Raw genomic sequence first — 23,852 nt, forward strand, 5'->3', positions numbered from 1 at the left:
GTAAGTATATATTTTGTCCGATACACTTTTTATCATTTGCTCTTAGGACAAACTTTCAAAGTATGGGCTGTTAGTGGTCACTCAAGACTATAAAACTTGGCCTGCCATAGAAATAGAGTATAATGCAATGCGGATCGAATCCACGCACCCAAAACTTAGTTGCAAGCACAGACATTTTTTACGGAGAGTTTTCAAGTAAAAAATAAGTTTTACATAGATACTGTCAAGGACTTTAATTCCTGGCCCACCATGGAACCTTTTCATAGGAAAAGTCATTACGATTTTCATTGTTAATTAATGCGATGTCAACATGACGTTTACTGTGAAATGGTTCCTTGGTGGGTCAGGGATTCAACAATCACACTTCTTTCCCAACGAAGTATGGTAAGCAGATCACTATTGGTTTCCATCTGCTTCGGAAGTACTTTATAATGATTTTCCATCGGAAAACAATCAATAATTGTATTAAATGAGTGATGGTCTTATATCCATTAATATGGAACTTTATTATGTGCACTGAAGCTAATTCAGAGTGCATGAATATGAACTTTTCTGTTAAAATACCATTGCGCACTACATGGGTGAGTAGCAGAGCCCGGACTTCTCACTTATCGACTTCCGATATTCGATATCAATATATCGATACACAACATGTTAAAAAGATTTAAAGTAGAGGTCATGAATAGATGGTTTTGTCGTTGAAGAGCGATCTCTTCCAATTAACTTTTGAGCAGTCGAAAATGTGAAATAGACGTAAATATGCATTATACAATGAAAACAATGAATAGTTAACAAATTTCTAATTTAATAATTCAATTTCATATTCAAAGTCTGTTGTAGTGCCAATAAATGTTCCATTAAGTCACTACTTATGATACTTTATGAAAGATATTACGATTATTATTGTTAGAATTATATAAACCAAACAATTTAAGTAGACCATTTAGTACCATAAACATCTGTAAGCTGGCGCCACTGTCTATGGCATTTTTACCTACCACACTTGGTTGGTTTATCTTTCTCTTCTTCTATATCATTGTTGGGCTGTCATTACAATTTATTTCGCCAAAATCCAATCAATTATTTTACGATAATATCATTATTGACATCATTTAGGTATATTTGATAAGTGAGAAGTCACTATGACAGATCAAAAATGCCGCGAAAATTCCGGGCTTTGGTGAGTAGTAACATTTCTCACTAGAGAGCTTTCTAGTTTAAAAATCAGTCTTTAACACACATACAAACAATCTCGCCTCATTCCCAACGAAAGGGTAGGCAAGGCAGAGACTATTTGTTTCCATCGGCTACGACGGCCCTAAAATACTATCATTTATAAAGTGTACCTACTAAATATTATTATGTATGTATGAGTGTGTATGGGTAATCTACAGCAACTTTTCTGTTCCACTTACCGACACTAACTTGAACTGTTACATTGTGTCGCTTCGCTACGCCTCGTCGGATATGACCGTCGGCCCTTGTAAACTTTGTGCGCTTATGTGCCTATAAAGACTCGCTTACATAAGTCAAATTGTTAGTACGTGTTTAGTGTCAAAATCGAGCCTGCTTAAGTATTTATTAAAAAAAAGCAATTAATAAACCACATCCACAGCGCAGCAGGGCTACTACGAAACTCGAAGTTCGTGCCGTGCGATCCCTCTGACACTTATACTATTTAATACGAGAGCGAGAGGGACGGTACGATACGAACTTTAGCCCTGCATGTCCATTTATTAGGCACGCGTGCTAAATCTTAGACCACATCTTTGCTTACCATCAGACGTGATTGTAGTCAAAAGCAAGCCTGCAGGGCTACTACGAAACTCGACACTCGAAGTTCGTGTCGTGCGGCTCTCGCTCTCGTATTAAATAGTATAAGTGTCAGAGGGACCGCACAACACGAACTTCAAGTTTCGAGTTTCGTAGTAGCCCTGCTGTTTATGTATAAAAAAAAAGTTTCATTAGAGATATCAAGAAGCTTCGTCAGACCACTGAAAACACAGCCCTAAAAAATTTTAGCAGTTGAATTAAAAAATATATATTACTAGCTATTGCCCGCGGATTCGTCCGCGTGGAACTCGGTTATCGCGCGTTCTCTCGGGATAAAAAGTAGCCTATGTCACTCTCTGGCCCATAAACTATCTCTATGCCAAAAATCATGACGATCCTTCGCTCCGTTTCGACGTGAAAGACGGACAAACATACAAACACACACACTTTCGCATTTATGTATGTATGTATGTAAACTCTTTATTGCACATAAAAATAAAAATACAAATACACAGAAAGGAGAACAAAGGCGACCTTATCCCTGAAAAGGGATCTCTTCCAGCTAACCTAGTTAGGAAAAACATTTGGTTATATAGAGGATAAGCAGACAGTGAAAATTACGTGCGGTAAAGAGACAAAACAGAAATACTCAAAAGAGATAAAATAAATACAACATGATATTAGTATGGGTATGGATGAATATATCGTGGTCTTCATTGACGTTGCACTAAAAACAACTATGACAAATATCATGACTCTAAACCCAGTGGTTGAGATTTGTCAGTCCAGATGTCCAGCTATCCACATACCTACCAAAATACATTCAAATCTGTCAACTGTTTTATCATGAAGAAGTAACAAACATACACACACATACTCACAAACTTTCGCATTTATAATACTCTTAAAAATAGGATTAGGTAATTTATTTAACACAAATAGCATGCCACACGCTAAATACGTGCCTCAGCAACGCAAAGCAATGTCGACAGCAAAAAAAGGCATCATCAAACAACTAAATAGCAACGAGGCAATATTGAAGACACAAACACTCGCTAAAACCAGAATTACCGTGTTTTACGTTATGTATGATTGCTGTTATGGTTGGTTTAGTACTAATTTTAATTGAACATTATTTTTGCGGTGGTATTAATCGCCGATTATAGCTTTTGTCACTAATTGCTGCTATTAATTATAAGACAGTTTTATGACTGTACTTTTTTTATAGTTTTAATGTACTTACGTGGGCGGCCAAGAATGGAGTTTTTTTTTTTGTTAAAACGTGTGTTTCTGGACAAAATACGTATTTCTATTTACATGAATAAGCTTGAAAGATACAATGTTAACTAAATAAATACCAGATGAAAAAAACAATCGCTTTGGACCTAGATTTTAATAGATCTCTAGTTTACTAGTCCAATAATACTTTACCGCTGAACCACCCTCACCCTGTATGCCTCTGTCTCTCAAGACATCTGCCAACTCTTTTACCCGGAACGCGAGGAGAAAACAAGCTCATATGCAGAGAGCCGGAGGAGTCTAAAAGAGCGAAAATTTTACCCCTAGGAGCTTTGAGAATTTCTAAAATTAGTTTAGACTACCTACTTGCATACCAAATTTGAAGAATCATGTTTAAGGAGATATGGTTCATCATCTCATCATGTCAGCTGAAAGACGTCCACTGCTGGACAATAGGCCTCCCCCAAGACTCTCCACTCAGACCGGTCTTGTGCTTTCCGCATCCACCGCGATCCCGCGATCTTAACCAAGTCGTCGCTCCATCTTGTTGGAGGCCTACCGACAGCCCGTCTCCCGGTCCGAGATACGGTTGCTCTGAATCAAATATAAAATCATGTGCGTGCATCATCGCTACCTGAATAGGACTCCACCTGACCATATCCTATGAAAATTCTTGTGTCTTGTGTCGGAGAGCGACTCAAATCGTCGGCTGCCAACAATCTGATCGACTTTACTCCTTGGCGCTGCGTAGAGATACAGCTGCAAAGTGCTCCGAGGAGTTCGGGTTGATCCCTGCCGCATCCTTCCGCCACCGCCTTACGCAACAACACTTCCATCCTCACTATTTAGATGGTTGGCAGTCCTACTGTGCGTTTTTCCAGAAACTTCCTGCCTTGCACAGCAAACCTCTGGGATGAACTGTCACCTACGGTATTCCTGGACCGATATGACCTTCGAGCCTTCAAGAAAAGAGCGTACTCCTACTTTCCGGTGTTGCAGGTATCCATGGGCGACGGTAATCGCTTACCATCAGGCGATCCATTTGCTCGTTTGCCCCCTATTCCATAAAAAACTACTCTAAGCTCTTGTTTCGGGCGATCACGGTACCAACAACTTCTCATGGAGACCCAAAATCAAAGGGGTATACATTACCTAACACAGTATTTACTACACTGTAGCAACACCTGCGCAAACGCAATATTAACACATTTAACTAAATTCTCAGCGGCGTTGCCTCAGCTTGATCCCACTGGCCACAAGCTTCGCAACGAGATCTTGCGATCTCGTGATGTAACGCATTGTCTTTTATAGTAACCTAGTTAGGGTTGCCATCGTGGGTTTTTGTGGCCTTACTGTCTATGCCGTTTTTATAAGAAAAGGAAACAGAGCAGTTGGGATTTCCTACGGAATATAAGTATCTATTCCATCAACTGGCAGTGCCATCTGCGCGAACTGTTACTTGTAGGTAGCTTAAATTATGCGAGTAGAATCCGCCCTGGACTTTAATTTGCTGATTTGGGACCATTTCGTGACATGCATAACTTTATTTTTATTTTTTTCTTTATTTTATTTTTATCCATTGTTCTTATGTTTGTCACGAATAAATGTTTTCTCTTTCTTTCTTTTTTAAAGCCCCATAGTCAGAGACACCCATAGTCACCGATGGTTTGGGAACTTTAGGCTACACTATGCCAATTCCCTTCTGGCATGAGCAGCCCATGATGAGCTTCGTGTAATTCATTATTATTTAATTGTTTTTTGTTCTATTCTGTCTTATAGTGCCTTAGTATTTTAGTTGTCATGCTAGGTAAGTTGTTATACATAAATCTCTCTAATATTTATTATAAAGTGATTCTTTCTGTTAATGGACGTTTTCCAGCTGATGATGACGTAGAGAGATGAGAAAGAAGAGGTCTTAAGAGATAGGGACCAGGACCTTTGTTGCACGTTGATACTTTACTGCCCGCCCTCTTGTTCTGAGAGGAGGCCTGTGTTTGTAAGTTTTGACGCAAAAATGTCTCAAACATGTTTGCTTTATGGTCTCATTATTATACATACCGAGCTACCTAAGGAAATAAAGGTGCTGGTCAACAAATCCTTTTTGGCAACCGCATCCCTAGCTGTAGCTAGGAGTATCGTTTGGTGGTGTCGTTAACACCGAACGGCCTCGAGAATTGCTTTGCCTATTGGCTCTGAGATGGTACGATAATCCGGTCCTAATTAGATAGGTAAGTACATATAATACAGCGGCGGAGCAGCAAAGCAGCGTGTCCACCAGAGATGTGCTAGGATGTGTTACGAGGAACTTATTTTTCATTAACCAATAGAAACTATTCAAGTACCTCGCCTCGCTCCGATTAGCTGTTTCCACCAGAGATGTGCTGAGCGAGGATGTGTAAATGAAACGTTTCTATTGGTTAATGAAAAACATCCCTCGCAACGGGTATGTATTATAAGACCGACAAATCATAATACCTACAGTTGAAATGTCGACGCATAAACACATCGAAATTCAGAATACCGAATGTACAAAATACCGACAACCGATACACCGAAGGTCGAAATATCTATTTTTAAATGACCGAAAGTACAAATCCGAAAATGGGTATGTGTTATAATACCGAAAAATCATATTACCTACAGTCGAAATGTCGATATTTCTTAACAAACGAAATTCAGAATACCGAAAGTACAAAATACGAAAGTAAAAAAGTTTGATATGTGCGAGCGAGCAAGCGAGCGAGCAAGACGGTTCAGGCAAAAGCGACTTGGATAGGTTAGGTTGAGAAGGCTAAAGCGGGAACGAAGCGGAGCGTAGCTCCCGCCTTAGCCTTCGATGTTAGGTTTTTTTTATAGCAGCCCGAGAATATTGCTTCACAAATGATCTTTGCTGTTGAGTCTTATCCAAACTACTTTCTTAGTGACAGTTAAGTATCTTGCTGCTATAAAAAAAAACCTAACATCGAAGGCTAAGGCGGAACACGCTCCGCTCGCTCCGCTTCGTTCCGCCTTAGCCTTGTGAAACCAAACCTATCCGAGTCGCTTCTGCTTTAAACATGCTCGTGCTTCGCTCGCTCGCACAAATCTTTTCCTGCATTTTGCGTCCTTGTATACGGCAGTTTCGTATTTTGATTTCGTTATATTTATTGTCGAGATTTGCTTGTATTGGCTCTGACTGGTACGATAATCCGACCTTTAGATGTAGTATTTTATCTTCGGGAGTAGCAGCGCTGTGGTAAATGTACTTACGGGATTCTTACTTTTCATTATCCATTAGAAAGTATCGCCTTCGTCCGATAGATGTTTGTCGGTGTTTGAAACGTTTATTGGTGAATGAAAAACCTCCCTCACAACACATCCTCGCACATTATTGGTGGAAACGCTGCTTTAGATGGAACTTACACTAAGGCAACCCTACTACTACCCTACTTAAACAAGTATTGTAAGCATCTGAAGAACCTTGTCGCAGTGAGCCGCATGCTGACATTCCGGAGAACTCATTACGACACTTTGTTGTGAAAAGGTACTAGCGAGCAAACCAGTACAATGAACTGAGTCCAAAAGTGGGATAATAGTGCTATTACAATGTACAGATGATGCGTGACCGGCGCACGATTCGATTGTAACTGCCAGAACGCACTATGCGGTTAGCCGCGCGGTTTTTGTGCGCCGTCCCTCTTCAAAGTGTCGCTTGAGAAAGAGACGGCGCCCTAAATCTGCGCTGTAAGCCGCTTAGAGCGTAAGTAGCCTAAAGTTTTTTTATTATGAGAGGGAGGAAAACGAGCAAGCGGTTCATCTGATGGGAAATGATCTCCACCGCCTACTCAAGGAGAGTCATTGGTCCATTGCCGGCCTTTTAAGAAAGTATTTATAAGCCCTCCGATATCATACGAGAGTTGTCCGGAAACACCGCTGACGGAAGTGTAAAGTTACAAGAACGCACTATGCGATTGGCTACGCGATATTAGCGCGCCGGGAAAAAAAAGGTCGTAAATAGAAAGTAAATCTATGTTACCCCAAATTTAACGCGAGCGAAGCTAGTTGATCATAAAACTAAATATTCTGTGAATATTTCAAGCGTCTTCCTGTTGTCGTTATTAATATCAAGCAAAAAATGGCAAAAATATAACGTTTGTTGTATGGGAGCCCCCCTTAAATATCTATTTTATTCTGTTTTTAGTATTTCTTGTTATAGCGGCCACAGTAATACATAGTCTGTGAAAATTTCAAGTCTGTAGCTATTACGGCTCAAGAGATAGAGGCCTGTGACAGACGGACCGACGGACGAACAGACAGCCAGACGGCGGAGTCTCAGTAATAGGGTTCCGTTGGCACCCTTTGGGTACGGAACCCTAGAAAGTGTTTTATGCATATTCTTTTCTTACAGATGGCAGAAATTATAGCGAACCGCCGCAAGGTGGCGACGATAGTGAATGAGCCAAACCCCCTTATCATCCTCCTTATCCTGACGCTGCTGCAGTACTGCGCCGCGCAGGTGGTCAACCGAGCCCCGCACTTCGTGCCCCAGATCGGGGACATGTCGCAGTTCAGCCTGTCTGAGGATACTCCCGTTGGCACGCCTGTGTACCACTTACAAGGTACGATGAAATGATTGTATTACAAAAAGATAGAGCGAAAGAGTTAAAAAAATACATTAACTTATTCTGTAAGTAACTCAGAAGCCTGCAAAGTTTTCTTTTGCATGTCACTTTTTATAGTACTACCAACGCTTTCGGAAAGACCATCATTGCCAAGCAGACTGCGCCGTATGAAACTTGGCAACACAAAATCACTATGTTTTTGTTTTCCGTTAACTTTAAGAGAACATTCTACAGGTCAAATGAAGTTAACTTCTCCAAGACACTAATGGCCGAACGCTTAGGTACTGTTTAAAATATAATCAAGAACTAATTCATTATTATAATCATTTATATTCACAGGTATTGATCCAGAAAACAGCCAACTCCGGTACTCCATATCGGGGCAGTTCTTTACCGTGGACCCGCTGACCGGCGTGGTCACTCTGGCCAAGAACCTGGACCGCGAAGAACAGGCGTCACTGGAAGTGATCATCAGTATTACAGGTCAGTAGACTTCGTACTCCAAACCCGTTTTTTTACTTCAGGGGAAAGGTATACTGTATTTTATACAATACAATATAGTTTTTTTTATGTATGTAAACTCTTTATTGTAGACATTGAGATATATTTAAAAGGCGAATTTATCCCATTAAGGGATCTCTACCATGAATTCTCCTCTCATCCACTCAAAGGTTGACTGGTAGAGATCCCTTAATGGGATAAATTCGCCTTTGTAAATATGTATATCTCAATGTCTACAATACAATATAGTAGAATATAAAAAGTGTTATGTTTTCTTAATCACGTGCTACAAACAGTTTATTATTATACCAGTATTTTCAGAAAAACCGCCAATGCCCAAAAAATAATATGCTGCAAGGAACTCCACAGAAATAAGTTTTTATTTAAATATTAGTTTTTTCCTTCTGTATATGGATTGACTACTTGCATTGTTATCCAAACTAAACAAGTTTCATGTCGATACCATTGCCCATTGAAGAATTCCGTTTTGCGGAAAAAATCAGATTTTTTTTATAACCGTTGAATTTCCCGTTAAGTTTTTAATGTTAACAATACTATCAGAAAAACAATTGCATTGCCAAAAAGAATGCACCGCAAGAAACTTGGCAAAAATACAATTTCCTGTCTAATAAATGTCACTAGTACTGTTGCAAACTAAATAACTACGAGTAAACACTTAAATAATCGTTTGCAGATGAAGGCATAGCCAACACTGACCCAAACACGGTGTCGTTGCGCCGCGTCATTCCCGTCAAAGACGTCAACGACAACCCACCCGTCTTCCACAACAGGCCGTACATCCTGAACATCAGCGAAGCTGTTCTTGTTGGCAGTGAAATTGAGGTACCTATCGTATGTTTCTTGAGCTTGAAGGCAGGCCCGCCGGGAACGTGTAGGACCTGCACCACACATAGGTGGCATTGCTAAGGGGGCCGCAAAACCATATCGAAACGAAAACGAAACATTCTCATAATTCTCAAAATTTGCATGAGGTTGTATATGGGGCAGCTTAATCGGTATTGCACGCGGGCGTTACAACAGCTAGCGGCAGGCCTGCTAAAAGGAATACTAATACTATTTGATTCAAGATAAATGAGTCAATGCCATGAAGCGGACAATCATTGATTATATACTTTGAACAAATAGCGCCATTATTCTTCTTCTAGGTCGTTATACTCTTAATAGAGTTTGATCCTAGTCCTCGGTTGAATATTAGTAGCACTAAATCTTCAAGTAGTGTGGTGGCTTTCGATTGGCTTCCACATTGCAGTGCTGGAGTCTGGTGCTCGTGATTGGCAATTGAAAGCACTGCAGCCCACTGTCACATCAGATTCCTTTGTCATCTTTTGGGACAGTCATGGGAAGAGATGGGTTCATTCTAATCTTAAACCGGGCATGGCACGGAAATAGACCACTAGACTAGAACTGTACAGGATTTATTCTATTGGATTCTTCACTGATTCACTTAAAGATACATAAGAATGAGAGCGGGGCGCGTGTTATGGTTCCTCTTCATGTTAGCAGAAAGTCGTGGAATCCTTTTGGATCCATTTGGGAGGAAAATCCGTGCTTGCTAGGGCACTCTGGACATACTCGTATTTTGGATAAACCGCATGGAATTCTCTATCAGATTGAGATTGTTTTTTGGAATCTTTTTGTATTTTTTATTTCAATTCCAAATTTTACTCTATCAGAGTTCTGTAACTCACTCTAAAATATTTGGTTTATAGGTAAACCCTAAAATAATAGTGACGGACAAAGATGAAGGCTACAACGCTGAGATCAAAGTGACGTGCACTACCAAGGCGAAGGGAAGCGACGCCGAAGCGTGCGCCACCTTCAGGGTGGTCACTGATATGGTAAGACTTTAATTTATTGTCAGAACTTTTTACAACGTACTTAATTTTCTATGGACGTAATCCTTAAATTTTAATGACGTTAGATTTGCTACGAGATGTAAACTGTGATAACTTTTAATGAGCTTAACATTTTACAACGCGGTCGTATTCTACAAAACCTTGGATTTTTTATTCTTCAATAGGTACTACTAGGTTCAATTTCTGAACTGAGTAGGTACGTTTTCTTTAACCTGTGACGCAATTATTTATTGTCACTAGAATCAATGATGCAATACAATACCAATATTCTTTATTAAACTCCACAAACTAGCAAAAAAAATACAAAAAGTAGTAAATACAAAAGGACTACGAAACCGTTCAGAAACAAGTTAAAATATTTAGAAGCATTGCAGGTATTGATTTCAAAGCAAATGACTACGCTACACTTTCTCCTTGAACAACTCATCATCTCCTTCCCAGATATCCCCCAACGAGTTCCAGGCACGTCTCTTCCTCCAGCAGCCTTTGGACTTCGAGAGCCGTTCAGCATACGTCCTCAGCCTGGAAGCTGCTGATGTGTCGGAGCGACCGCTGCGTGCGTTGGCCAGCGTCGCTGTTGCAGTGCGAGACGTCCAGGACCAACCGCCGGTGCTCATCAATGCACCATACTCTGCTACTGTTGCTGAAAACACACCACCAGTAAGTTCCTTAGCTTAGACATGATATCTTATTGTCTATCCCACTTCGAATCCCAATCGTTTTCACCACTTCTTTCAGTCACACGGTATAAGGCGAGGGTAAAATGAGATGGTGATTGTGATAGCGAATGTCAGCGCATTAGACAACGCAGATAATGTAATTAGTAAACTGTCTCCTAACAGTAAACGTCTTTCAAGGGCTAGTATTAAGAGAACATGCATGCATATTTAGAACAAGTTCAAAGAAAAAAGAACTAGCAAATACTGGCTGGCTGTACTATTTCTTCCATTTTCAGAATACCAGCATAATGGAAATCATAGCCAAGGACGGTGATACCGCCAATCCTCGACCAGTATTGCTGACCCTCGAAGGTGATGGCGAACACTACTTCAAGCTTCTGCCAGAGAGACCAATTGGTCGGGCTGTGCTGGTTACTACAGAGAATCCTATCGACAGGGAAAGCGATATAGTCATGCATAGTGGGGGAGTTTATAATCTTTTTGTTAAGGTAAGCACGTGTTTTACAAAATGAGTTGAGAAATTGAAATGTTTTTAACTCCTATAATCTGTATCTTAACATAACCATTTGCAGAAAATTTAGCCAACAGACTAACAGCTTACTTTCTCGCATTCTTCTTAATAATGATGGTATTTTCAGAAGCGCTGGTAGTTTTAAAAAAAAAGTAACGCACAAAAGAGCCCTTTGTGGCTTACTAACAAAATAAACGATTTTTTTAATGTCATACTTTTATTTCTACTAACTTATTTCATTAAAAAAAATGTAAGTACCACCTATTGAATTATTTTTATTTCAGGCAACAGAACTGATTAATAATGAAGTGCCATCAGACTATACAGTCACGCCAATAACAATAATAGTAACAGATGTGGATGATCACGTACCGAAATTCAATAAAGAACAATTTGATATATCGATCCCTGAAAACATTGAAAATGGAAGTCCTATACCTGGCCTATCCATTTACGTAGAAGATAACGATATAGGTCAAAATAGTAAATACGATTTGTGGTTAAGAGATGTATTTAACTCTGAAGGAGTATTTTCTATTAGTACAGATCATGGTGAAGGCAGAACACCCGTCAGTATTAAAGTTAAAGATTCGTCACGTCTTGATTACGATGTCGACGATGATGATAAAAGACTGTTTAGCTTTGATATAGTAACATCGGTGGGTAATATTGAATTAAGTTCGGCCAGAGTTAACATTAAACTTCTAGATATGAACGACAACGCACCAATTTTTGACCAATCGAGTTACAAATTTAACGTTAACGAAAATGCTACAATCGGAACTAAAATCGGTGAAGTAGCAGCCACAGATAAAGACTATGGTATATATGGTGAAATTGAATATTCTATCACTGGTTTTGGATCACATCTCTTCAAAACTGATAAGGCAAAAGGAGGTTTGTATGTTGGGCAAAAGCTTGATTATGAAAAGCAGAAAAGTTACAGTTTAACGCTTATCGCCAAAGATGGAGGTGGTAAGGTAACTACTACCAGCCTGTATGTCGAGGTGCTGGATGTCAATGACAATGCTCCAGTTTTCGAAGCACCGGAATACAGCAGGACCATAAGAGATGGAGCTACAAGCTTTGAGCCTCAATTTGTTGTTCGTGTAAGTAAAGTACTTATTTTACTAGAGTAGTATCTCACGGTAGTTTTAATTCAAAGATTTACAATATTATTAAGATAAATTAATTTTAACAGGCCACAGACGTCGATGGTCCCACACAAGGTGGCGGTCACATCAGATACTCCCTAGAATCTGACAACAGCATCACACATAAAGGCAACGTGTTCACGATAGATGAGGACACAGGCGAGATAATGATTATTGAGAAAGTGGAAACGATGGATACGCCAAGAGGACAGTATGAATTAGTTGTGAGAGCCACTGATTATGGTGAGATTTTGAAACATTATTTTATGACGATGTTGGTATCTTAATACCACCCAGATTTTAGTGCAAATACTTATTCTCTGCAAATAAATATATTCTGTTCTATTCGTCACATAATAAGAAGTGGTTGATCTGTCTGCTTTTAATTTTTTAACACAAGGTGTGTTTCAAGTTTAAGGCTGCCAATAATACAGTAGATTGTAAATAAGTTTTAATATATTTTACTGGCTCTTGCTTAATCAAACCACAAAGTCAAGTCTTGCACCACTCCAATCACCATTCCTTTTCCTAGGTTCACCACCCCTCCACAATGAGACTCGCGTCTACATACGCGTAGGAGTCCCCGGCAATCAGCGCCCCACTTTCAAAGGCAACTACCACCATTACAAATACACGGTCACCCAACATCCTGACAGCAGCGAAGACTTCACCTTCGACCTCAACCCCATGAATTACAAGGCCAGCATCAAAGAAGATGCAAAGCCGGGGCAGAATGTGACGATGGTGATAGCTAACGACCCAGATGGCTTAGATGATCTGTTGACGTATCATATCGTAGCTGGCTCGAAGGATAACTTTGTTATAAATGAGAAGTGAGTAGTAGAGTGAGTGAGAAGTGAGTGAGTCAGGGTTGGACCTTAGTTCCCACATGGGCCCACCGGGATTGGGTAATACACAGATAGGTACCAGTCGAATCCCGGTCGGGGCAGATATTTGTATGAATAATACGAATGTTTGTTCTCGGGTCTTGGATGTTTAGTATGTATGTTTTGGACTAGGTCAATTGGTGACAAGACTGTCAAGTGTCCCATGATTTAATTTCTTTGCAGGTGTGTTTAGGTTTCCTCGCGATGTTTTCCTTCACGGTAAAGCTAATGGTAAATTTCAAATGTAAAGGCTCGAACCTATGACCTTCGGCTTGAGAGGTCATAGGTCAAACTATTCAGCTACTGTACCACACAATGAACAGTACCAGTGCAATGAATTCTAAATTTATTAAATCCATCTTGGAGTAGTTATGTACTCAAGACTATAAAACATTTAAATATACATATCGTGACGATAAGAAAATACTCCCTACGCTACTTCATTGTTTCGATTAATTATATAGTAACGCTTAATTTTAGGACCGGATTGATCACAGTCTCAAATGACGCTAATCTAGATCGTGATGTTAATGCTGATCGATATGAAATCATAGTATCAGCGGTGGACAGCGGTATGCCAATACCCGAAACCGCAACTACCACCGTATTTGTGACCATCCAAGATGTTAACGACAAGCCGCCGAAATTCAACGACACTGATTCCACGACGTACATTTCAGAAAAAACTAAAGTTGACGATGTTGTTACTCAGTTAGTTGCATACGATACAGATGTGAATTCTAAACTTAAATATAGCATTATAGATCCTATAAAGGCATTTTCTAAAGCTGGTGTACAATTAAAACCGAATACACCCTACGACTATAAACACATTTTCCGTATCAATGAAGATACTGGGGAAATAATAGTCAATGGTACTTTAGATTATAGTCAAGCGTCTATTATAATTCTCACAATAAAAGTAGTGGATATAAATGGAGAAATTGAGACAGATAAACAATTTGCTGTGGTTGAACATACAATTTATATTCAACCTTACGCCGATAAGAATCCACAATTTACAAATCCTGGTTGGACTACTTCTCACCCTCTAATATATCACAAAATAAAGGAAGAACAACCTATAGGCAGCACTGTCTTAGTACTTATGGCTGAAGATCCAATTTCAGGGCATTTGGTATCAAGTTTTAAAGTAATCAATTCAGAGACTGGTTTATTACAAGTAGATCCACTAAGTGGACAAGTTGTGTTAACTAAACATCTTGATTATGAGGAACTAACTACGCCAAATCTGACATTGACTGTGAAAGCAACGAGTAATGATGGCAGTAAGCATACAATGGCCAAAATTATTATTGAAGTTATGAATTTGAATGACAATCCACCAAAGTTTGAGAAAGAGGTTAGTTATATAAACAACATCGAATTTATAAATACTGAAGTAATAACAGTGGTATTTAAGTAACTAAGTAATAAAGTTGCATTTCAGCTGTACAAGGTGAGCGTTTTAGAATCAATAAAGGATCAAGAACAGATCCTGACAGTAACAGCAACCGACGCAGATGCTGTGTTGACTGGCGAAGATACAACTAAAGGCTATTCAGAATTGAGATACACGTTAAGAGGGGACAACTCTGATCTATTCACTATAAATAATGTTACTGGTGTAATAAAGGTAAAAGATACTGATTCTACTAAGCTTTCCTCGCGTCAACTATTTTCTGGAAAGAAATGTAATATTTTTATAATGTTTCAGCTAGCACCTAATAAAACGTTAGACCGAGAGCGGCAGTCTGTACTTAGATTAGAAATAGAAGCAGTGGATATGCCTGGAGGAGGCGCGGAAAGGTTGAAATCAACAGCAACTATATTAGTTGATGTACTTGACGTTGATGACAATGCACCAACTTTTGATAAGGCCGTGTATACGGGTAATGGAAATTTTCTTACTAATCAGGTTATACAGTGAAGTTTAATTCACAGGGAAATAGCTTGTATTTCTTAAAGAAACCAAGATGATGATTCCATTGCCATATCACCATTTAATTAGGTATCGTGCGTGAGTAAATCGAAAGTGGATAATTACACAAGATTTTAAAACAAAAGTTCTTAAGGTTTTGAAACAAAACAATCACTTGTATACATCATTAGTAATACTACCTACATTATGATATTAAAAATCAGAAGCTATAATAATAAAGCTCACTAGGAAGTCACAGACTAAGGATGAGATGAATAATTTAAAACATTATTTTAATAATTGAATTGGTTACAGCGGTGGTTCCTGAAAACGTACCAATAGGAATCAGCGTGATCAATATTACCGCTACTGACCCTGACGAAGGATTAGGAGGGGAAGTTAAATACGAGTTCCTGGACGAAGGGGAAGCGAATGGTAAGTCCTTTTTCACATTAACTATCTTAAAACCTACGATCTTGATGTAAATTACATTACGGTTTAATTATTATTTATTTATTTATTGAAGGCTCCAAATTGGTCCTCAGCCTTCAGATTCTAAGAGATCTGTTCCCGCCTGAGGGTCTTATGTAAGCTGGAGATGACAAAACACTCCACATTCTACCGCCGATACCTTCCATAATTATTATATTTCGTTAGCATCGTCATGATCATGTTGCTGATCTGTAAAAGTTTTTAGAAACTATCTTCTTTTTCATCATAATATTGTCTGTTTTTTTCTTAAACTAACCTGGTACAAAGGCCTGTAGATCTCTTCACCTCATGTTCTGGCGCAATGTGAAGCTAATCCCTTGCATATGCGTCCAAATCGTCTCGCCATCTTCTTCTCAGTCTTATGTTTAGGTTATTATAAGTTTTTCAAGAGACATGTAATCATTTCAATTACCTATCTATTTCAACTATCAATGCAACCGGTTTTAAATCAATAACCTCTAAAAACATCACTGATGATCATACCTGTTTCGCAGGTCTGTTCACAATCGACGCAAAAACGGGCGAAATAAAGTCCCGACGCGACCTGACGGGTCGAGGGCGGACGGATCCGTACCTTCTACTGGTGGGGGCGACTGACGGCGGCGGGCACATTGGGGACGCGTCGCTGTCCTTGTATATTGGGGACGTGAGCGCCAACGACGGCGTGCCGAGGTTCATTAGACCGGCGGCGGGGGAGCAGCTCAGTGTTAGCGAGGTAAGACAGCTTAAGACCAGCCAGTAGCCGTATTGTCTAACGCCCGGGCACTTGCGAACACCACCACTCACCATCACCACCACCATCTCTTTTTATCATCATCGTCCACCGTGTAACCGAACAAAGTGGTGAAACCGATTGTGACAACGTAGAGCCTTTACGATTGAAACTAGAGATTTGAATTTTGGTAAACATATTCTTTGTATAGAAGTGATTTTTCAAAATTCTCATAAGATAGAGACCAACCATTTTTAGGGTTCCGGAGCCAAAATGCCAAAAACGGAACCCTTATAGTTTCGCCATGCCTGTCTGTCTGTCTGTCTGTCCGTCCGTCCGCGGCTTTGCTCAGGGACTATCAATGCTAGAAAGCTGTAATGTTGCACGGATATATATGTAGGTAAACTATGCTGACAAAATGGTATAATAAAAAATAAAAATTTTTAGGGTACTTCCCATAGACGTAACGATTGATTTTTTTTTCGCATCCAGCCCTAAAGTGTGGGGTATCGTGGAAATCATTAGGGGTTTACTAAGACGATTTTTCGATTCAGTGTTTTTTTTTTGCGAAATATACAACTTTAAAGTGCAAATTTTCATTAAAATCGAGGTTCCCCCCCCCTCTAAAATTAAACAAAATTGTTAGGAAATTGGTGGAAAAAAAAAAATTCAGGATGGTAGGCTAAGTTTGCTTGAGAATTATTAGTAGTTTAAGAGTAAATAGCAGCCTAAGGTATAAAATATACCTAAACTTCATTTTTTCGTAATGGCTACGGAACCCTATTTCGGGCGTGTCCGACACGCTCTTGGCCAGTTTTTTTATTTTCAGTCAATGATAGCCACCGATGTCGTGTCGCTGCGGGGAGAGTAGGGATTTTGGTACGGGGGGGTTTGGTGTGTGGGCGCCATCTTGTGGGTTGTCAATATTAATCTCAATCGATGACACCTTACTAACAAATTCGATAGATGATATTGTTGCAAGTGGTGTCAAACCTTTACTTGGTCGGTTTTTAGGGCTCCGTGCCTCAAAAGGTAAAAACGGAACCCTTATAGGATCACTTTTGGTTCGTCTGTCTGTCTGTCTGTCTGTAAAGAACCTTTTTCCCAGGAACGCGTGAAGGTATCAAGTCGAAATTTATATCAAATATTGAGGTCTACTGTCCCTTGGAGCTGTCATTAAATCAAACTTCTAAGCCAACGCAATCAAAAGATGCAGCCGTTTATGCTGCAAATTTCCGCAAATTTTCGAAGCTCGCAAGGGAATCAAAACCTACCTATAGGGTACTTCTCGTGAACTCAGAATCTTGAAATTTGGTATGAAGGTAGCTATTATAACACAACCAACTAGAAAAGTCTGAAAATCTTGATTTTTTATGTCTGTCTGTAAATATAATCTGACCCCATACTGCATTCACTGGATGTATTAAATCACTCGGAAAAAGCGAGAAATACCTTCAAGACACGATTCCCGTTTACTTATATACCTATAAATGTGCACTTGCCCGGTTTTTTCCATACGTCTATCCTGTCCTTGGTTTGGGGTTTAACATCCATTGCTTCTCTATTTCAGAACGCAACGATCGGCTCGCCTGTATACCAGGCAGTGGCTAGCGACCCGGACGACCCCACGCAGCCGTCGGGGCAGCTGTACTACTCCATACAACAGTCTAACGCCGACGCTAAAACTTTTGCTATTGGTAAAACATCTCTTATTTAATTACAGTTTATTTTTTTTATTAACAAATTAGCAACTGGGTCACCATAAATATCTTCCTTCTTTGCGTGTCTATATATATCAACTCGCATGTGTTTAGATTCTAAACTTAAGAATATATTCTTCCCTTATTCTCTCCTATTACCCTCTGCTGGCCTGTAGGGTACACATAAATGTCTTCCACTAACTTTCGGTCAAGTCTTCCCCCCTATCCTCAAAACAACCATCTCTTGCTATGTGGAACCACGCCAAGAAGTAGTTTTGGTGCGTCATTGCAGGTGGTAGGACCTTGTGCAAGGTCCGCCCGGATTGCTACCACCATCTTGCTCGCTAATCCTGCCGTGAGGCAGCAGTGCTTGCTGTTGTGTTTCGGCGTGGAGAGTAAGACAGCCGGTGAAATTACTGGCACTTGAGGTATCCCATCTTAGGCCTCTAGGTTGGCAATGCATCTGCAATCCCCCTGATGTTGCGGGTGTCTATGGGCAGTGGTGATCTCTTACCATCAGGAGACCCACTTGCTCGTTTGCCATCCAGTCGAATAAAAAAAAAGTGTTTCCTGGACCATTCTGGAAGTGGGTTTCGGGGGACCAATCAAAGATGTACTAATGCTAATTTATGAAGCCGTGCGAGGAAGATACACCACTCGCGAACATCCATACATAGCCCACGCATCCAGGGCACGCATCTTTTCATATAATAAACATAGCTTAGTCGAACCAGTTTCCACCAGTGCTATGCTGTGAACCAATGAATATGATTGGTGGGTATCAAACGCATCCATAGCAACGAAGCATAGACACTCAATGAACAATGCACCCAATGCCATAACTACGCAGAAGTGTAAAAACTTTAAGATTGGTTTTTGGAGTATTTTTGTATTTTTTATTTCAACTCCAAATTTGTTACTTTTACGGTCATCTCGTGAAATTCAACGAAAATACAAACTGAAACGTGGATGCACAGAAAAAGAGACCAACGCTGAGAATCGAACCCAGGTCCTCAGCATTCCGTGCTGCGTACCATACCCCTACACCACCACTGGGCAGGAGTCTAGACACAATTTTCTCCCATGCACCGCACATTCTAGCCTGCCTTTTCTTAGTCACTTAAGCAGCGACACTAGCGATATCTATGTTTTAGCTCTCATCGAGAGATCAACATTCGAGCGCTGGTCTCTTTTTCTGTCTTTTTTCTGTTCATCCATGTTTCAGTTTGTATTTTCGTTGTTAAAACTTTGTTTTATTTGTCCCCAGACCCTCAATCCGGCTTAGTAACGACTCGGCAGTCGCTGGACCGCGAGCGCAAGGCTTCGTACACGCTGGTGCTGCTGGTGACGGACCGCGGCGCGCCGCCGCAGCAGACCACTCGCATCGTCACCGTCGCCGTCACAGACGTGGACGACCACAAACCGCACTTCGCCAGGAACCTGGTACAGTAACTATGCTGAGTGGGGCCACTTTATACTATTCGATGTTATTTTTTTTTCCATCTAATGTATTTTTATGTGTATGGAATATGTGTAAATAAATGTTTCTCTCTCTCTCTCTCTCTCTCTCTCTCTCTCTCTCTCTCTAACAATCCGACTATTATGGCTGAGAAATCATTGACATTCCACTTACTAAAGTCATTCATTAGTCAAGCAAGGTCAGATAAATCGCACATGAAATCAAAAACTGTCGTAACTGAAAAATTACTCGATTTTTCTGTACCTATGCCTTTTTTTAAAGCCCCAGAGTTACGACAGTTTTTGATGTCATGTGTGAAATGTTGGGCGAGATAAGTCCTCAGATCATCCGTCCATCTCGTTGGTTGGGTTCTCTAAGTTTTCGCCGAAAATAAGTTTTACAAATGATTAATTTCTCAACTGCTTCATATGGACAAACGACTTTTTTAACATTACTGGAAATATTTCAGTATTGTTATAAAAACTAACCTCTCCAAACCTATAGGGTTCTACAGGATATTCTTGAAATATATCTTGAATGGTTTAAAGTTTTAGAAAGAAAATCGTTCGTCCATATAAGAAAGAAAGAAACATTTATTGACTATTCGCAAAAACAACAGCACATGGAGTATACAGCTTGAAAAAAAATAAAAATAAAAAGCAAAAAAAAAAAGCAACAGTTATATGAAACAGTTGGAAATGAATTATTTGCGAAATATATATTTTCTGCGAAAAGCTAGGATCTCCGTTGGTGGACATCCTACGCTGCTATGCTATGTTGGTGTTCTCCCAAATAGCTTCGACATTGCCACTATGTTTAATTGTTTCACGGGTGAAGCTGACAGAAGCTACATTAACTTCTTCAACAGGACGACCCTCCAGTCCTCCTGACCACGAGAGAAGAGGTTCCAGTCGGCACCGTCATCGGACAGCTCCAAGCCGTTGACGAGGATATTGGAGACAATGCCGCTATTGACTACGCCATCACAGGTGAACTTTGAAAATTATGTAGTTAGCATTCATAAAAAAAAAGAATTTTAGGCTAAAAAATAGTTTTCTTTAAGTATTAGATTGCTTACTGATTATTGCGTTATGGGTGTCAAGACTGTCAAGTCAACTCCTTTGTAACTTTTTTTATTTTTTCAGCTGGCAACGAGCTCGGCTACCTCCGTCTGGAGCGGACCAATGACAGCAAGGCATCCATCGTGGCGGCGGCACGGATCGACCGAGAGGCGGTGTCTCGCTTACTCATCACTGTAAAGTGCTTCAAGTATGGGACCAAACCACGACTGAATAAAGCTTACAATCGATTGGTGAGTCGATTGTAGTGTAGAATTACATAGCTCTGGTAGTCCTGTTCCTGTTTATTGAAGTTTACGATTGAACTGCCTGCAATAGGTATTTGAACTTTATTTTATTTTTTCTAAAATACGAGATACCGTCTAAAGGTCTCTACACATTACATCGTATCGTACTAGAGCATCTACACATAATACACTCGTAAATCATACTAATGACCTGTTAATAGAGAGCTTGTCGGCTCTATGCAAAAATATTTATATTCTTTGTATCGAAAAGTATGAGATTATCTAGAGTATATAACACGTTTCAGTAACAAACCGTCGACGTCGCGTGTCAATCGTGCTATGTTATGTCATTTATGCGTTTGACATTCCGTTTGACTCTCCGTCTGACACGTTCCTGTTACCGTCACGGCATGATAGATAAGGTGCAGTGTGTAGAGACCTTTAGACAGTATAAATTCATGGACTGCACATGAGATACTTGGAAACACGTTGTTCAAAACCTCTTATTTTAGAAAAAATGTGTAGACCTTAATACACGTTTAACGTGTCTGTCTACATCGCAACCATTATTGAATGTTGAACTAATAGTTATTTATGTGGCTGGTGCATAATGAGAGGCATTAAAGTACGAGTGTGGCTCGTTTCATAATAAGATCACACGAGTGTTTTAATGCCTAGCCGCATACATAACTTTATCTACATGCATATCATAAGTTTTCTATAATATGTTCAGATATGGCCTGTATTTTTAAGTTAGTGTTACTGATAACTAGTTTGAAGTACCTACCAAAGCTTAAATAAAACAGATGATAAAAAACTAAAGTTTTATTTATAATAATAATTATTATCTACATGCATGTCATAAGTTTTCTACAATATGTAGTATTACCGATACTTTAATGTAAACATTAAGATGCACCCGCAGATACCAGGTTTCTTAATAAAGGCCATTTGATAGTCGTTTCTGAACATATAATAGGGAAGTTATGATATGCATGTAGATAAACTTTTGTAGGGAATCATTGGTCATTAAGGGATACTTATCAATATCGGGACCATATCCTTGCGAGGCCAAACCTCTGGGCTACCACAGCTAGTAGGTAGGTACTAACTAAAAATGATTATTACTAACCATTTAACCAACAATACCTACTTGTTTCCCAGGACCCATCAGAGACCCAAGCGCTCATAAAGGTGCTGGACATAGACGACCACCTGCCGCAGTTCGAGGGCAACCTGACCAACCCATAGACACCTCGACCGTCGCGCCATGCCGCACCATAGACACCAGCATCGCCACCGTACGCGCCACCGACAGGGACCCCGACGCCCTGCCTATACACTACAGGTATCAAACTAACATAGACACCAGCATCGCCACCGTACGCGCCACCGACAGGGACCCCGACGCCCTGCCTATACACTACAGGTATCAAACTAACATAGACACCAGCATCGCCACCGTACGCGCCACCGACAGGGACCCCGACGCCCTGCCTATACACTACAGGTATCAAACTAACATAGACACCAGCATCGCCACCGTACGTGCCACCGACAGAGACCCCGATGCCCTGCCTATATACTATAGGTATCAAACTAACATAGACACCAGCATCGCCACCGTACGCACCACCGACAGAGACCCCGACGCCCTGCCTATACACTACAGGTATCAAACTAACATAGACACCAGCATCGCCACCGTACGCGCCACCGACAGAGACCCCGACGCCCTGCCTATACACTACAGGTATCAAACTAACATAGGTACATACAAGTAGTCAGGTATAGCTACAGCTATCACACTGCTACCTGTGTCTGCGTGTGATAGCTGTAGCTGTACCTGACTGCCTGTATGTGACCATCCCCAATCTTTTCAACGGGTCCATATCGGCTCTCATACTTATTGGAAGTCCGAATGTAATGGTTGTCAGAACGATCGTTATCATAATTCTTTTTTTTTTCTCTGAGTCCAATAATCAGTTCAGAATTGTTATAAAACAAACCTACGACTAACCTAACATATAGTTTTCAATAGGATGACCATTTAAATTTTTCACAAAACTGTAAGGTTTCAGTGGGAAATAAATTATGACAAACGATGATTCGGACAAAAATTACGGTATGACTAGCGAAGAGTATGCGAACTTTGGCGCTCCCCATTTCAACACTCGTTTCAACCTTTTCCATAGATTCGTCAACACGAGCTTCGAGTCCCCGATCAAAGCGCGTTCCTCCAACAACGTGTCAGACGTCATCGTACTCAACAATGCCACGGGAGATCTGAGGATCATGAAGAACCTGATACACTACGCTGATGGTATATTTAGGTAAGTTTGACTTGGAAAGTCTGCAAACCGCCGTCAGAATCTCCGTTATTGTCTAAAGCCTAAACTCGGCCGTAAAGCCAACTAGTTTGTAGTGGTCAATCGAGCGCCGCAATGGTCGCACGATTTTTCTTGCAAGTCTAAACTCGGCTTAACGCGCTCACGTTCGCGATCGCATTCACCATCTCTTTCTACCCTCGTCTTGTAACGTGTGACAGAAGGAATGAGGGTTTTCACAGAAGCGAAATATCGCTAGATGGCGTTCGTATCGCGAGGTCCATTTGACGTTTGACGTTTGCTTGCGATTGGCTCATTTCGTTTTTTAACCAATCACGAGCAAACGTCAAACTAACGCCATCTAGCGATATTTCACCTCTGTGAAAACCCTCAGGTGCGTTAGACAATAGGATAGGTAAGGCCTAAGCTTTTATTTAGCTTGACAGCCATGATAGTCTAGTGGTTTTTACCTATGGCCTCTCGTCCAGAGGATCGTGGGTTCAAACCCGCATCTCTGTGTTTTTAATTTACTTGGAATCAATGTTTTAAGAATATTTTTTTTTCATTCATTTTAATTCCATTTTGTATACCTACGAATGTTGGCGCATATGTGTGCGTGGCTCCATGGCGCATGTTAGCATGTTACGTACCTACATGTAATAGATTTTTTTTTTAATCTTCCCCCGTTCCATGTGACCAAGATTCGCTGACC

The 23,852-nt window shown here is 40.3% G+C and overlaps 1 protein-coding gene across 1 annotated transcript in view; it reads left to right on the plus strand.

Moving 5' to 3' along the window:
• The first annotated feature begins 1,136 nt into the window (after positions 1–1,136).
• The window catches only part of Cad74A (cadherin 74A), a 32,871-nt gene continuing 10,155 nt past the window's right edge, over positions 1,137–23,852 (plus strand). Inside the window, exons 1-22 of the mRNA XM_074094897.1 lie at positions 1,137–1,180; positions 7,400–7,610; positions 7,953–8,096; positions 8,809–8,957; positions 9,845–9,973; positions 10,433–10,651; positions 10,947–11,159; positions 11,467–12,291; positions 12,384–12,579; positions 12,869–13,169; positions 13,704–14,586; positions 14,674–14,859; positions 14,941–15,115; positions 15,460–15,579; positions 16,131–16,351; positions 17,919–18,045; positions 19,316–19,491; positions 20,376–20,496; positions 20,653–20,819; positions 21,978–22,044; positions 22,458–22,566; positions 23,009–23,146. Of these exons, the coding sequence (XP_073950998.1) occupies positions 1,157–1,180; positions 7,400–7,610; positions 7,953–8,096; positions 8,809–8,957; positions 9,845–9,973; positions 10,433–10,651; positions 10,947–11,159; positions 11,467–12,291; positions 12,384–12,579; positions 12,869–13,169; positions 13,704–14,586; positions 14,674–14,859; positions 14,941–15,115; positions 15,460–15,579; positions 16,131–16,351; positions 17,919–18,045; positions 19,316–19,491; positions 20,376–20,496; positions 20,653–20,819; positions 21,978–22,044; positions 22,458–22,566; positions 23,009–23,146 (4,901 nt within the window). The 5' untranslated portion in view covers positions 1,137–1,156. The remainder of the gene's footprint in view (positions 1,181–7,399; positions 7,611–7,952; positions 8,097–8,808; positions 8,958–9,844; positions 9,974–10,432; positions 10,652–10,946; positions 11,160–11,466; positions 12,292–12,383; positions 12,580–12,868; positions 13,170–13,703; positions 14,587–14,673; positions 14,860–14,940; positions 15,116–15,459; positions 15,580–16,130; positions 16,352–17,918; positions 18,046–19,315; positions 19,492–20,375; positions 20,497–20,652; positions 20,820–21,977; positions 22,045–22,457; positions 22,567–23,008; positions 23,147–23,852) is intronic.

This window comes from Choristoneura fumiferana, chromosome 12 (genome assembly GCF_025370935.1).
Source record: "Choristoneura fumiferana chromosome 12, NRCan_CFum_1, whole genome shotgun sequence".
Taxonomy (NCBI): Eukaryota; Metazoa; Arthropoda; class Insecta; order Lepidoptera; family Tortricidae; genus Choristoneura; species Choristoneura fumiferana.